Below are 13,483 nucleotides of genomic sequence, written 5' to 3'. Positions count from 1 at the left end.
GATAAAAAGAACTCAATTACAAGAATTCTAAAAGTCAATTTCTAGCGGAATTAAATCCCCCGGACCGTTTTGGGTATTAAGTTGTCTATTGTGCAAACCTGCTATGAAATGTCTTGCACATCAGTGATAATTGAGGAATTGAACAAACTATATGGGAAAACCGATTGACCGTTCCCTCCTTCCTAAAGAAAAAATGATGTAGTCCCGATAATTAATAGCACCAAACGCATGTTAATAATTATGTAGCAAATAGTCAATTGAGTCATTAAAATGTTACTGTATAGTATATGTATATTAAAAAGCGCCATTGTTATGTGATCTGTTTGTTCCCTCTCGCCTTTCCCGAGCTGTTTTGATGGTGCGAAGCAAGATCTGCTATATTTATAGAACGCTTTCTAAATCCTAATGTACTATCAAAGCCAATCCATGTGGACGTTTTCATACGCTTCCCTCGGACGTATTGCCTAAAAGCAGATTATGTCACGTATGCTGATCCGTGAAAGGGATATTTCGTCGATGCCATAAAACCCAAAGTTGTCCGGTTTCCCAGAACCCTTTAAAGTTTTCAAATACGTAATTCGGTTGCCTAGGAGATCCCGAAAGAACAAAGACCGTTTACTTAAATATAGAACACGACAACAGTATTAACCTACCACTTTAGCGTCCAAACTAATCAACCATTTTTAATGAATATAAAGAAAAGTACGACCTGTAAATAGAAGCTTTCCTAAGATCTATAGACGCCAGAATCTCACAAACTTGACGAGAAAGTACGATTTCTTTTCCTGAAGATTTCATCCTTTCCGATCGATAATTTTATTTTCTTTATTGTAAGTGCCGATCACTCGACATGTTTGATGATAATTGTCCCTTGTTCCAAAGATACAAACTAAGACAAACAATAGTTGTTGTTAAATGGCATCTAATCTTATGTTAGCTTAATACCATGGCCCTTTCCTTGCATGCCCCGACATAACAACGATCAAAAAGAAGACCGCCAAAAGATCAGAGAGGAATTAGAATACCCTTATGGTTCCAAATTCTTTACATTAGTTTTATTTTAGAATCCTATTTCATAATCCAATACGAATATAGGCCAAATATAGACACAAGCAAACCTCTAAACAACAAGCATCTATTGTAAGCAGTATGTGCATTTCAAGGATGTCTAAATTAGTTAAGAACATCAGATCCATGACGTCATACTATTCAAGTTGGGCCAGGGATGAAACACTACAGTTCCCACACCCCCCCCCCCCCCCTCCATGAACAACAGGTTCGCTGCTTGGATTTACGCCAGTGCATCAGATCTCAATTTCGCTTTTGGTGTATTTCCTATTATAATATGACGATTTTTGCCCGTAAAATGATCACGCTCCGAAGATATAATGATGAAAAGATGAGGCTTAATACAAAATTACAGTTCTTGGTATCTATCCCAATATTTAAAGATCTGTCTTGTTTATCTTTTACAATTAACGTTTCGTTTCCATGTCGATCCCTGATTACAGAAATCTAGGACTGGACACAAGGGTCCAGCAGTTCGATGCCTTCCGGAACCCCGAACTCTTCATCCTTGGTACACAACCCCTGTGCAGTGAGTTACTTGGTCTGTCACCGGGACAGCAGAAACTATGTCAGCTCTACCAGGACCACATGGCGCCCATCGGCGAGGGGGCCAAGATGAGCATCGATGAATGCCAGAACCAGTTCACCAACCGAAGGTGGAACTGCAGCACGGTGGACAGTCGCAACGTCTTCGGGAAGGTCCTCAGCATTTGTAAGTACTTTGAACTGATCTGACTGATGAATATGTTGACAATGATTTGGGTAATGTCGATTTGGGATGTGCAGTACTTTATAGTCTTCTTCTCAGGTCACTACACACGTCCTGTCCAGTAAAGAGTACAGGAGCTACCTTTTTACAATATAGGGTAACTTACCATGAGAAATTACATCTTTGTTGAAATTACTTGGGCAAGGTTTACATAATTTAGCCATATATGTGCAAATCTTCAAAATTCTTCCTTTTCAATTTTTTTTCTTTTGAACATATATTTAATTCTACTCTGAGGCTTACAAATTCACAAATTCACCCTAACTCGCTCATCATCATCTTGTTTTATAGAATACATTTGGAATAACATAGACCTAAGCTTCAATTGATGCGTGCCAGCTTAAGTCCTGTTTCACATGCTTTAAGTTTGAATCCTTGAGGCTTAAGCTTTCATGGTTAATGTGTGTTACCGTGACCCAATGCTTGAGCTGGCTTCAAGACTTAAGTATGTTACCACCATGGCCATATCTCAACCGTGATTGTACATACATCGTCTTGCTGCCTGAACAGTCTGACTTTTCGCAATTTTTATGAACTCACTCCTCAAACAAATTTATCTGAAAAGTATACATTTCGTCCTAGAAAACATGGCCATGAATTTCAGACCTTCCCTGATTTTGATCACGAGTAAACATTATTAAAACGCCATTAAAATTTAGGGTGCCAGTCCAGTGCCAAACTTTGTTTCTGGTATACAGGTTTTCCTATTTACGCGCTATCGTCCGATATTAAAGGGAGGGCAAAATTTTTATATTGATTTACATTTTGGAAAATATTTTCGAAACATGTATTTCTCGATCTTATAAAGATGTTCAAAGTCAAATCTACAAATGTACTCTGTAGGACTATCAACAGTTCTAAGAAGTATTAACATGAGGTTGATTATTCCATTCATTCTTAAAACGTGAAAGGAATCAGTTACTTTCAATCTTATTGTGAGCTCTATGATATTCGGCAAACCTATTTACATTTAGAGTAATTAAATGTTACAGCGTGTCGTTGTTAATGACATTCTTCGAGGCATTACACAAGTGGAAGAAGTTTGACATTCTCTTTATGATAATATGCAAATGAGTGATGGAGGGGTGGGGAGTCACACGTGACAAAATCTTGTTATTTGGCCCACCCACCACCAACATTTGCATACAAATTTAGAAGTTAATTTGACATCCATCATGTCCATAGGACTTTATCCAATTATTTAATATTGATTGTGTTGTCAACGTCACTGGAATGTAAATCGTACACGTTTCGACATCTTCACAGGCAGAAGAAGTTCAACTTCAGTTTATAGCTTATTATTTCAATCGATGTCATAGTACAGAAAGCACATTATTGGAGTTGACACTTTAAAACACGCATTGCTAACTTATATCATAACTTTACATATTTTTATTACAGTCAAAGGTCGAATATGTATCCACGCATAGAAGAGCAAGACTTGCCGTAGGTGACCAAAAGAAGTGTAACGATGATTTATATTCATTTTATTTAGAACAAACATACGGTCTCGGTCATGAAAACAGTCAAGAAGCTCGGGTTTAAGGAAGGGGGTGATCGTTGTAAGAGGATATATTTATCTTTCATTTTGGACTTGTGTCATTTATGAAGAAATATTTCACACCACGATCCAAGTTTCCCCGTTATTGCCCTTTCCTGGTATGCGGAATGATGTCACATCTACTGGTCCCTTTTGAACGCCTCTCAACGTGGTGCATCGGTCGGTTGCATCCCTGGTTGCATGGAAAGGTGATTGGTTTCTGAAGAGGATTGACTTTATTAGTTGCAAACGACAGAACCACTATCACAACCCGACAATTTTTAACATACTGGTGTTTCCTTGTGTTGGACTCTGTTCATGTTTGAGATCGGACATGTTTTCATCAGCAGCTGCATATCGAGTGCCGATTGTGAAGACAGAGAGATCAACATCGTGTTTCTCTCAGACACAACCAGATACACTAAATATGGTTAGGCATTTACATTTCATCATACTGATTAAAGTAAATGAAACGAAATGAAACGAAATTTTCTTAAATAAGCAATAGCGTGGCGGGGATGACTCCGGTAGGCACTAGCTATGAAACCTGAATCGCCGAAATTTTATGCAATAAAAAGTAGGTCTACATGTATTAAAGAGATCAGTTGATGAAGTAAGAAGGGGCATGTTGACAAGCGTCTTCCCCATCTCCTTTCACCATGCCACCATTTTCCCCGCATCCCTTCCAAATCCCAACCGATCGCAGTAAAGCCGGGTGATATGGAAAACCCGTTTACCAGTCCCATTTGCAATTAGGTCATGGTCGAGGTGTCGGCGTGAAATCTAGCCGTAAATCATCCTCAAGTTGAAGGTAATAAATTCTTTTACCGCCTACCCTCACCCCTCCCCCCCCCCCCCCCCCTCTGGACCAGGTGACTGCCATTTATTAGAAAGACTGTCCCCATTGCAGTTGTGACAGTCATCATACCACTACGTCGACTAAGACTTGGACGATATCATGATCTGTCGAATGAGGGTAAAACGTCATCACAACCCCATTTCTCCATTCCTGGATGACTTTCAAGGTACGCCCCTTGAAGGTATTGGATATGCATATGGCTTCTATAGGAAAAAAAGCAGGCGTGTGACTTAACATTGTGTTGGAGATTTCAACTCAGAAATGGTGCACCAAGGAATTACCTTTTCTGATTACGAAAACCAATTAGCATGATCCGTGAACAGTCGGGGATATACAAGAACTGCCATGCAACTTGACACATTTCTTTTTGTTAGGAGTATAAAAATATCAGAGACTTCACGACGGACCCCATTCTCGTAAACCGGTTTCACATATACGTGTCAGGGGAAAAATGATTACCGCCATCAATTTGATTTTCACTTCGCCCTCAGCTCGTGGAAGCCAAGAAATTTCGGCACTTCGCATTTTATCTCGCTGTTTATGATAAGCAAATGCTGTATGGTCTTTCATAATTTCATCCAATCATCTACATCTGGTTTGAGTGAAATCCTGGAAGTTGAGAAGTTTAACATTATAACTGTTTACGATTAAAATAATTCCCTTTCACCCAACTCCTCTGTCATGTCTATAAGGCCATACGACACCATGCAATATGCGCCTTCAAACTTTCGACAACCCTATTTGTTTCATCGAGGGAAAAGTTAAAAGAAATATACTTAATTTATATATGCGTCTTGCAAATGATTTTAATAATTTTTGTGCGCATGTACCTTGTTTTACATTGTTTTTCACACCTACACACAGAGCACGCCCATACACACCTCAGCTTGTGAACACGACAAACGTAATATAATACACTGTGTATGTTTTACTTCCTTAGTTGCAAGCAAGTCATACTTTTCATGATGTTACGTCAAAAAACAACAACATTTATAAAACGTTTCGAATTCGTGCAAAATGATATCAAGTTGGTGACGAGTCAAATCTGAATTGAGCATTGCAGGGGCTTCTGATTAAATTGAATTCCGTGCATCTATTTTATGATGTATACCCTTTCTCGTATAAACATCAGAATTGTACCCAAACTTAAAAGTTTAAGTGACCTCATTAACGGTTCTCAACAATACACTTTCTTACCTGAGATTAACTCAAGGTTCTCATTTATGACGTAATCGAATGGCTAAAGCTTTTCCGTTTTTTTTATGTGGCACCAGCAAACTCAGCAAACCAAAACGGATCAGAAATCCTCTTCATTAAAACAACTGAATGGCCAAAAAACCACTTTAAGCTTGGTTTAAACAATTAATGATGCGTGGGAATTCAGTATAAGATCCAAAACCAGGAAGAGGGATGGTTTCCATTCTAAACCGCTTTGAAATCTAAAGTCAAATTCTTGAAGAGACTTTTACAAGGATTCATCACAGTATGATAAGTGTTTTTAAAGCCCGCTGTCATCTTCCCACTTCATATAACAATGTGATACATACTCATTGTCGTCTTTTCGAAGACAGGAGACCTCAAAAATGACCTAAAATCTTTCTTAGAATGTATGTCGTGTAAGTTGCAAAATAATACATTTGCAAGTTTATTGCGTAAAGCCGAGAATCATATCGTCTCAGCAGGGAAGTGTCGGTGATTCCTTATTTCAAGGAGTGTTTTTTTATATTTCATTTGGTTTATTTCATTTCTATATTCACTTTTTTAATACAAATCAAAGAAACATAAATACAAAATAAATTACATAAATCAATAAACAAACCAATCAAGCTTGTACTTTCAAATTGGTTATAACAATACAAACAATATACAGTAAATAAATGTCATTGATAAATCAAAACTTTTTTAAAGTAATTCATGATTTTGATATGTGACGTTTTTGAAGAAAGTGATATTTGTCCGTCAAGATCGAAAAAGTCAGTATGTTTTTTTTTTATGAGATAAACATTCCACTAGACTTTTCCTCATGACTGTACTAGAACTTATCTCGCTAAAACGATGAGCTTCAGCTAAAACAACCTGAAGGTCAGAAGATTTTGTCGTCAGAAGTTTGTTGCCTTTCACTTCCTATCTTCTTCTTTTCAGCACGTTCCGAAGATCTTTAAGATGATGGCAACATGCAGGGCGTGTTATGATGGTAGGAACCTTAGAAAGAACCAGTGTGGTTTATCTTGTTCTTCTGGTTTAAAATGGGATTTTCGTCATTATTTACTGAACAAGCTCCTAACAAACAGTAACTGAATACATGGCCCTGTTTGATAAAGTCCCTCACAAGACATCAGCAATCAATGAGCCGACTCCGTGTTTAAACATCTAAAGGTCGTGGGGGCTACAAAAAGTTGGTATTAGTCAACTCCGCCTATTACATTATTCAGCTCCTTGATACAATAGAAGTCGCTACAATATTTCAACCATGATCGTGCATTTAGGGGCAACTTTACACGAAATTGCTTTTGTGGGACAAATTAGAGTTAACCTCAACAAGACGATCGTCTGGGGGAGGTACAATGCTTTGTTAGTCTGAAGAGTCTGTGGCTCCGTTGGAAAATCATCCTAGATGTAAGCGTTCTCCCTTCTGGCACCAGTCCGCTAAATGGTAATAAAGTTCTTGAACCTTGTAGGGTAACAAAGAGGGGATAAGTAAAATGAATGAAACTCGGAGAACTCTATCTTCAGAAGTAAAAAAAACAAGTTCATTATTGGCAGATTACTTTCATTTTGAAATGGATATGAATCTCGTTTAAATGTGATAAGGAACTACTGGTAAGCTGGAAAAAAATTTATTTCCAGATTTGTTTCTGGTAGTAAGACACCAAATTGGATTAAGAATCTTCTATGAACCTGTCACGAATCGATTTTTATTCAGAAGCATGTGGAGTGTTTGTATCGTGTTGACACTTCATCCGTCATTTAATGAACACAATTTGGTCAATGTTTAAGCAAAAACGAAAAAAAAAATCCCTCAACAACTTCAACATTTCACCTGGTCTTTAACAATATTTATTGGTTTATTGGTTGGTCGATTTGTGGATTATGTTGTCTAACTTTAACTGAATCGCTGTCTCGCCCTCTTGTCGCAACGTTATATTTTGTCGCCGTTCCACCCCTGTGTTTCGACCCATCCTGTATTCGACGTCATTCATGCAGGACCTTTTTTTAGTCCGATGTTAACTGCCGAAGAATCGATAGGCTTTAAGAGGAGGTCTCTATACTATTCAAACATTAAAACCATTCACAAACAATCCAACCCCTCATGAATAATCGAGGATCTCATTGAAAAGATCGGGAATCCTATTAAAAGTGACTCCTCTTTTTTCTACATGATTGGGTTAAACTTTAAAGGACCACGAGAGACATCTTTTAACAATGATATGAAAATGTTTCCGCTTTAGCTTCATAAATCGCCTTTTGGGGGTCCCATTGTGCATGTTGTGTGTGCATGAAACCTCAAGAAACAATAGAGTGTCCCCATGGATTCACCAGTTTCCGCTCCCCCCTTGGTGAATAAAATGATTCAACCGAATTATTTTAATATAATTATGTTCCTCAACAAGACACTTTGAAAATCGGAGAGCAACTGCCCCCCCCCCAAAAAAAAAAAAAAGAAACAGCCAAACTAAAAAATAAGGTCAGAATAAAACGAAAGTTTGCTTCTATCTAAAAAAAAAATTATAATACAAAAATGTTTTCACACGTAGGGCCTAAATGTTTGTTTCATAAAATATTTCAAACGGACCAAGACTCAATATTTTTTATTTTTTGTATTTAGTATAAAGGTTTGACATTTCTTTCTTGTACATATAGACTAAATATCCAATCAGCGGATTTTTTTTGGGGGAAAACCACTGTAAATGGTAAAGATTCAAACATGTGAAAAGGAAAGGTTTGTTTGGAAAGCCTGAATAAACATCTCAAGAATAAAAATGTAACGATTTCATTCAATATTTGATCTTACTCATCTTTGAGATTATGCTGGAAAATATTTTAAACATAAAATTATCGGGTAGAGGGAAACTATTAAATTAATCAGGGTAAATATGCATTAGTATATTGATAACCCCGTTTTGGTCTACTAAATACCGAGTCTGAATGCACATTGTCTACTAAATACATATTTACTATTAAGAAGAATCCTATTCATCGGACATGCTTTATCATCATATTGAGAAGTTACGTTCAAAATGAGATTTCGATTTCTTGGGCAAATACCGTATGACCTTTCGTTGCCTTTTTGACTCGATACACATGTACCGCACATCAATCGAGTATGATACAGTGGCATCTGATACATTAACTGCGCCGGCTGTGTCACAGTTCTCACGTGACACTTAAAACATGACATGAAACTTTACATGTGGGGCTCTGTTACCTGAAAACTCATTAGCAGAGGGTGAAGCACGGGGTCGGATGAAATTAGCTAAACAAACTAAGTTGACCTTGGCAACCCCTCATCTTTCTGTCTTCCAATGTTCGCTGGTTCCTTGGTATCCGTCAAAGACTGATGCAGTTAACCGTTTTTGATGATGATTGCCCGCGGTTGTGATTTGGTCTCATGTTAAGGTCTTGCCGTCTTGATCCCTCAAGTCTCGCGGCGTCTCGATGCTATCTTCTGAAGAAGGGTAGCGCCACCATCCTGTCAACTTGAATTCCTTGATGATCTATTTAAACATGTAAATTTTGATTGGTTTAGACGGCAAAATATCCTGCTATGATATAGGGTTGTCACAGAGTCAAGATTTTATTTTTTTCTTTTTCATTACCGTACATTGAATTTCGAGAAGTGTACTTTACTATCAGAATGTGTAAAACTACACACAATTTAACTATAAAGATATCACGATGAAATACTTTGCCATCTCGACTCGTTGCGAATTATTAAAACTGATATCAAATTCAAGATGGTAATCATTTTGATCTATATCTCCTCAGTCATCTCAACCAGGGTCGGATCGGGGGGGGGGGGGGGGCGGTGCACTGGACTTAAAGTCGTGAATATGTTCAAATTTGACATCTTTTTTCTTTTTTGTTGTTGCTTGTTTGACAATTTCGGAAGAAAGAGTGGGCCCCTTCCAGTAAACCCTGAACCCGCCAACGATGTCAACATTAACATAATGATTCATACTAAGTGTTACATCTGAGATCTTAGTTAGATCTATATACAGATATAGGCCTAACTATATATATATATATATATAGCATATATATATATATAACATGTTATTCCATTGCATATACGAACAAAACAGCGGAGAGAATAGTTACACACCTACACGCACAGCACATTTTCACACACACACACACACGCGCGCGCGTGCATTAAACACCCACGCACAGTACCTGCAAGCCCACAGTCTTGGTTGGTAACCAACTACCGCATTTTCCTGACCTAACCTAATACTAAACGCTTTGTGCTGGATGTGGTTGTGTGTGCGTATCAATTTACAGTTTTTAATGTTAAAATGAGGTGAAATTCATGCGAAAACTGTATGATATAATGTAATCCTATTCAATTAATATTATAAGTTCATTATATTTATAACAAGGGTACAGAAAGTAATTGGATAGGAGGACCCCCGATGTAAAACCAAAATTCGATTACTAATGATATAAGTGACGGTGCCGTATTCAAGCAAAATCCATCATTTTCATTTCTAAAAAGGAAATGGTCCAATTATATCGAATGAAACTCGGTCCATCAATCATTGGAACCTTTTGTATCGTTGTTTGATAGATTACGAACACATGCTTAGCGGATCATCGGGGCGTGTCTTCTCATTGAATAGAACACCATTGGTTCAGTACAAGGCACAGAAGAATAACCAAACATCTCGACCCTCAAGGGGTACACGATAGTCCCACCTTTTAACCTAAAGTATTATCTACCACGAGGCTCGTTAGCAAGTGCAATTTGAGGCTTTGGAGTCGACTAATTTAATTACAATCGCGAATAAGTCATCCTTGAAATAAGATTGTATTCTTTTCATCAGTGATCTAAACGCTGACTATTTGGTGAATAGATTGGGTGCATAGTTCCCACCTGTCGATCAGCGCAGACATAAGGTCAACCTACCAGAATCTTGAATAAATGTTAAGTTAAACGTCTGTAAAAGGAAAATAGAATGAAGAATATCGCTTGAGGTATTGGAGTGATTTATACGCATTAACTTTTGTTACCTCTTACTTGCATGAGTTTGGTTAACTGCCATTACCAACGTTGATCTGTGTCCAATTCGATCTTGTCTCCCGAGTCTTGCCGAAGACCACTGCTTTCTGTCATGACCAGCTCACTGGACAATAGGACTGTGTCAGGTGCCAGGGGGAGTTTTCTTCTCATGGCGTCAAACTGCCCTTTCTTAAAATCTCATGAGTCTGGCTGGTCCATCTCATTCTACTATATAGATGTCGCTCACAGCAAAAGTCAAATGCTAAGCAAAATTATTTGTTTGAGAAATCTCCTTTCTCAAAAAAATAAACAGATTGAAATTCATAAAAATCTAAATAAGAGAGTGTGGAAAAAAGAAAATGCATATGTTCATCGATGTTGCATATACGTTACGAGCTAATATATAGGGTTTAGCTTCTTAGCACACCTATAAAGTGCGTTCATTGCAAGTTGTTGGAATTATCTGGTGTAGTACCTTGACCAAAATTAGCATTCTTCGACTATGAACAGGAACTAAACACGGTAAATAACAATTAGGTTGGACTTGGAAAATTATTTTTCCAAAGAGATTTTTGAAAAAAAAATCCGGTGAGAAGGATTAATATGCTAGGAATCAAAGTTCAATTGACAATTTTTGTGTCTATTCGGAACAATTCCAGGTTTTATCTTTGATAATAAAACGCATATGCATTTGAGAAAGTTCATTTGATTTGTCAAGTATCGTCCAATGCTACAGTGAAAATTTGCGATTTGCCATACCAGTTTCAGTCGTTGGCATTCATGTAACGCTTTGCCTAAAAAAAAAAAAAAAAAAAAAACAGTTGAGCTACAAGCGACATCGGGTCAAATATTGCGTACACAACTTCATTCCAGAGCCAGACTTTACATTGATGAAACCCTTTGGCGTTTTCACTTTAAGTACACAAACTTATTTTAAGAGAAGTTTTAAACCATTGGACCACTGTAATGTGGTTGAGAAATAACGAGATGGTGAATGGTGTTTGATATTTGTTGAAATATAACATTTACAAGAAAATGCTTTGAAAAAGATACCTGTAAATAATGCCCTGATCAGCAAAAACGCCTATCGTGATCTTTGCATATATTTTGTTTACAAAATGAGTTTGCTATATTGGTGTAGTAAGACTGTCGCCTTCCGAAAGACATATCTTATAGCCCCAAGCTCTGATTAGAAACCACCAGACAGTTCGTGACTAAACCTGAGATGGGGTCACAGTCTAGCTCATATACATGCACAAATATCACCAAAACAATAATAGTGAAAATCACGTTGGCTAAGTTGTCGACCGGAACTCCACATATTCTTTGTCTGCAAACGAAATTTCGGAGACTTATTTTCATTTCATTACTGATTCCCACACCTATTAAACAACAATATGATTATTTTACCCACGTAAACAATAATTTTCAGGATTTAACATGTTTTGATGATTTTGGTCTGTTGTAGGTAATTTCTGAAAAAAGTGGAATCACAAATTTTGGTAATTTGTCCAAAAATCTTTGTACATAGTTATTAGAATGCGACGATATCTATAAAATAAATTTACAATACGCAATTTCTCCGAAAAGACCCATATGACGTTGGGTTTCCGATTTGATGATGATATACACTGACACGTAGTTTGAATGGAACGCAACATTCCTCCTCTTCCCCAGCCCAATAACCATATTTTCAGTGAATATGATATCTTTTTAATCATAGCGTGAACAGTTGAAATCAAATAGCCAAGCTCATATCTGATTTCATACAGGCAAAAGGAGTGTGATCTCGCACAGACCACCTGAATACTATGGCGAAATGCTTTACAAAACACATACCTTTTATTTGCGATTCTTCTTCTTATTTTTTTGTATAGTGTAACTAAAAAGGAAAAAAGATAGATCTGCCTTTGTTCTTAAAAATACCATTTGTGGAATCCCCCATCTTTTATGCTATAAAATGTTATATAGAATGATAAGCTGGTCGATATGATACAATTTCATAAGTTAAATCTGTAGCCTATCAAAGTGAGTGACGCAAAGTCATGAAAAAAAAGAAATTTAATGACTTATACGATTTTTTTAATCAGTTGGTTCTTTTTGTAACTTGGAAAATTATATTTGAGGTTATTCACCACCCTCTCAATTATATAGATTTTTTGTTCATTTAAGTGGAAGAAGGTGCCCTTTGATAATTTATCTTACAACTGTCAGTGAGTGCATATCAGAACGTTACAAATCGTGACTTCTTCGGCCTGTTACTATTTCATGCTGTTCAAATGGTTTTATACCAAACTACGCACACTAAAAAAAAAAAAAAAACAGAATTTTGCAATTGCGAAGGGGAAGGTTTCTACAACACAGTAAATCTATTGTAAAAGCAGTCTTTGTCGAAAATCGGTGAATCAAAGCAGCATGCAGTTTCGTCCTGGATTCACGACAAACGACAGCATACAGTATTTGTAATTTTTCGTCCGCTCCGAATCTCACGATGATCAGATGCCCCGAATCACCATTTTTCGACAAAGACCTCCAAGCTCTCCATTGTGATTTGACGGGTGTTTTCAATATATTTACTATGTTGTAGAATCTGTCCCCGCTGCATTTGCGAAAACTCGCTAATGCCACACTTTGAGCACCTGGCATATCAACAACGCTTTCTACCAAAACTTCTCAGAGAGGTTTTAAACTCAAATTTTATCTTGTTGTACAGTCGTGTCAATATAAAAAAAAAAAAAATCTTTGTCGCAGAAGCATACCTTATAACTTCTGAATAGTGGATACCAACGCTCCCATGCATCTTGCATTGTGAGTGGTTTCTTTGCTTTTACTTGAGAAATGTATCCAGTTATTATTACATTACAATCATGCTTGGTTTTCATTTGACCTATCCAGTATAGGACGACCTTAAAATATCGAATTTTCAAACCCAAAGAATCGACTTCAAACTGAACTTTGCAACTGTTACATGTACGACCTTGTTCATTCCTTGGTATCAGATTCAATGACAATGTCGTTTCTATAAAA

General features: G+C 37.1%; 1 protein-coding gene across 4 annotated transcripts in view; it reads left to right on the top strand.

The window, feature by feature from the left end:
- Window positions 1–13,483, top strand: part of LOC129257872 (protein Wnt-5b-like) — a 39,682-nt gene that overhangs the window by 14,378 nt on the left and 11,821 nt on the right. For all 4 annotated transcript variants that reach the window (XM_064096305.1, XM_064096303.1, XM_064096304.1 and 1 more), the window contains exon 3: window positions 1,512–1,780. In XM_064096305.1, coding sequence (XP_063952375.1) covers window positions 1,512–1,780 — 269 coding nt within the window. The remainder of the gene's footprint in view (window positions 1–1,511; window positions 1,781–13,483) is intronic.

Source organism: Lytechinus pictus, chromosome 3 (assembly GCF_037042905.1).
Source record: "Lytechinus pictus isolate F3 Inbred chromosome 3, Lp3.0, whole genome shotgun sequence".
Taxonomy (NCBI): domain Eukaryota; kingdom Metazoa; phylum Echinodermata; class Echinoidea; order Temnopleuroida; family Toxopneustidae; genus Lytechinus; species Lytechinus pictus.
The sequence above is the reverse complement of the archived record's forward strand: the minus strand, read 5'-3'. Positions and strand labels throughout refer to the sequence as shown.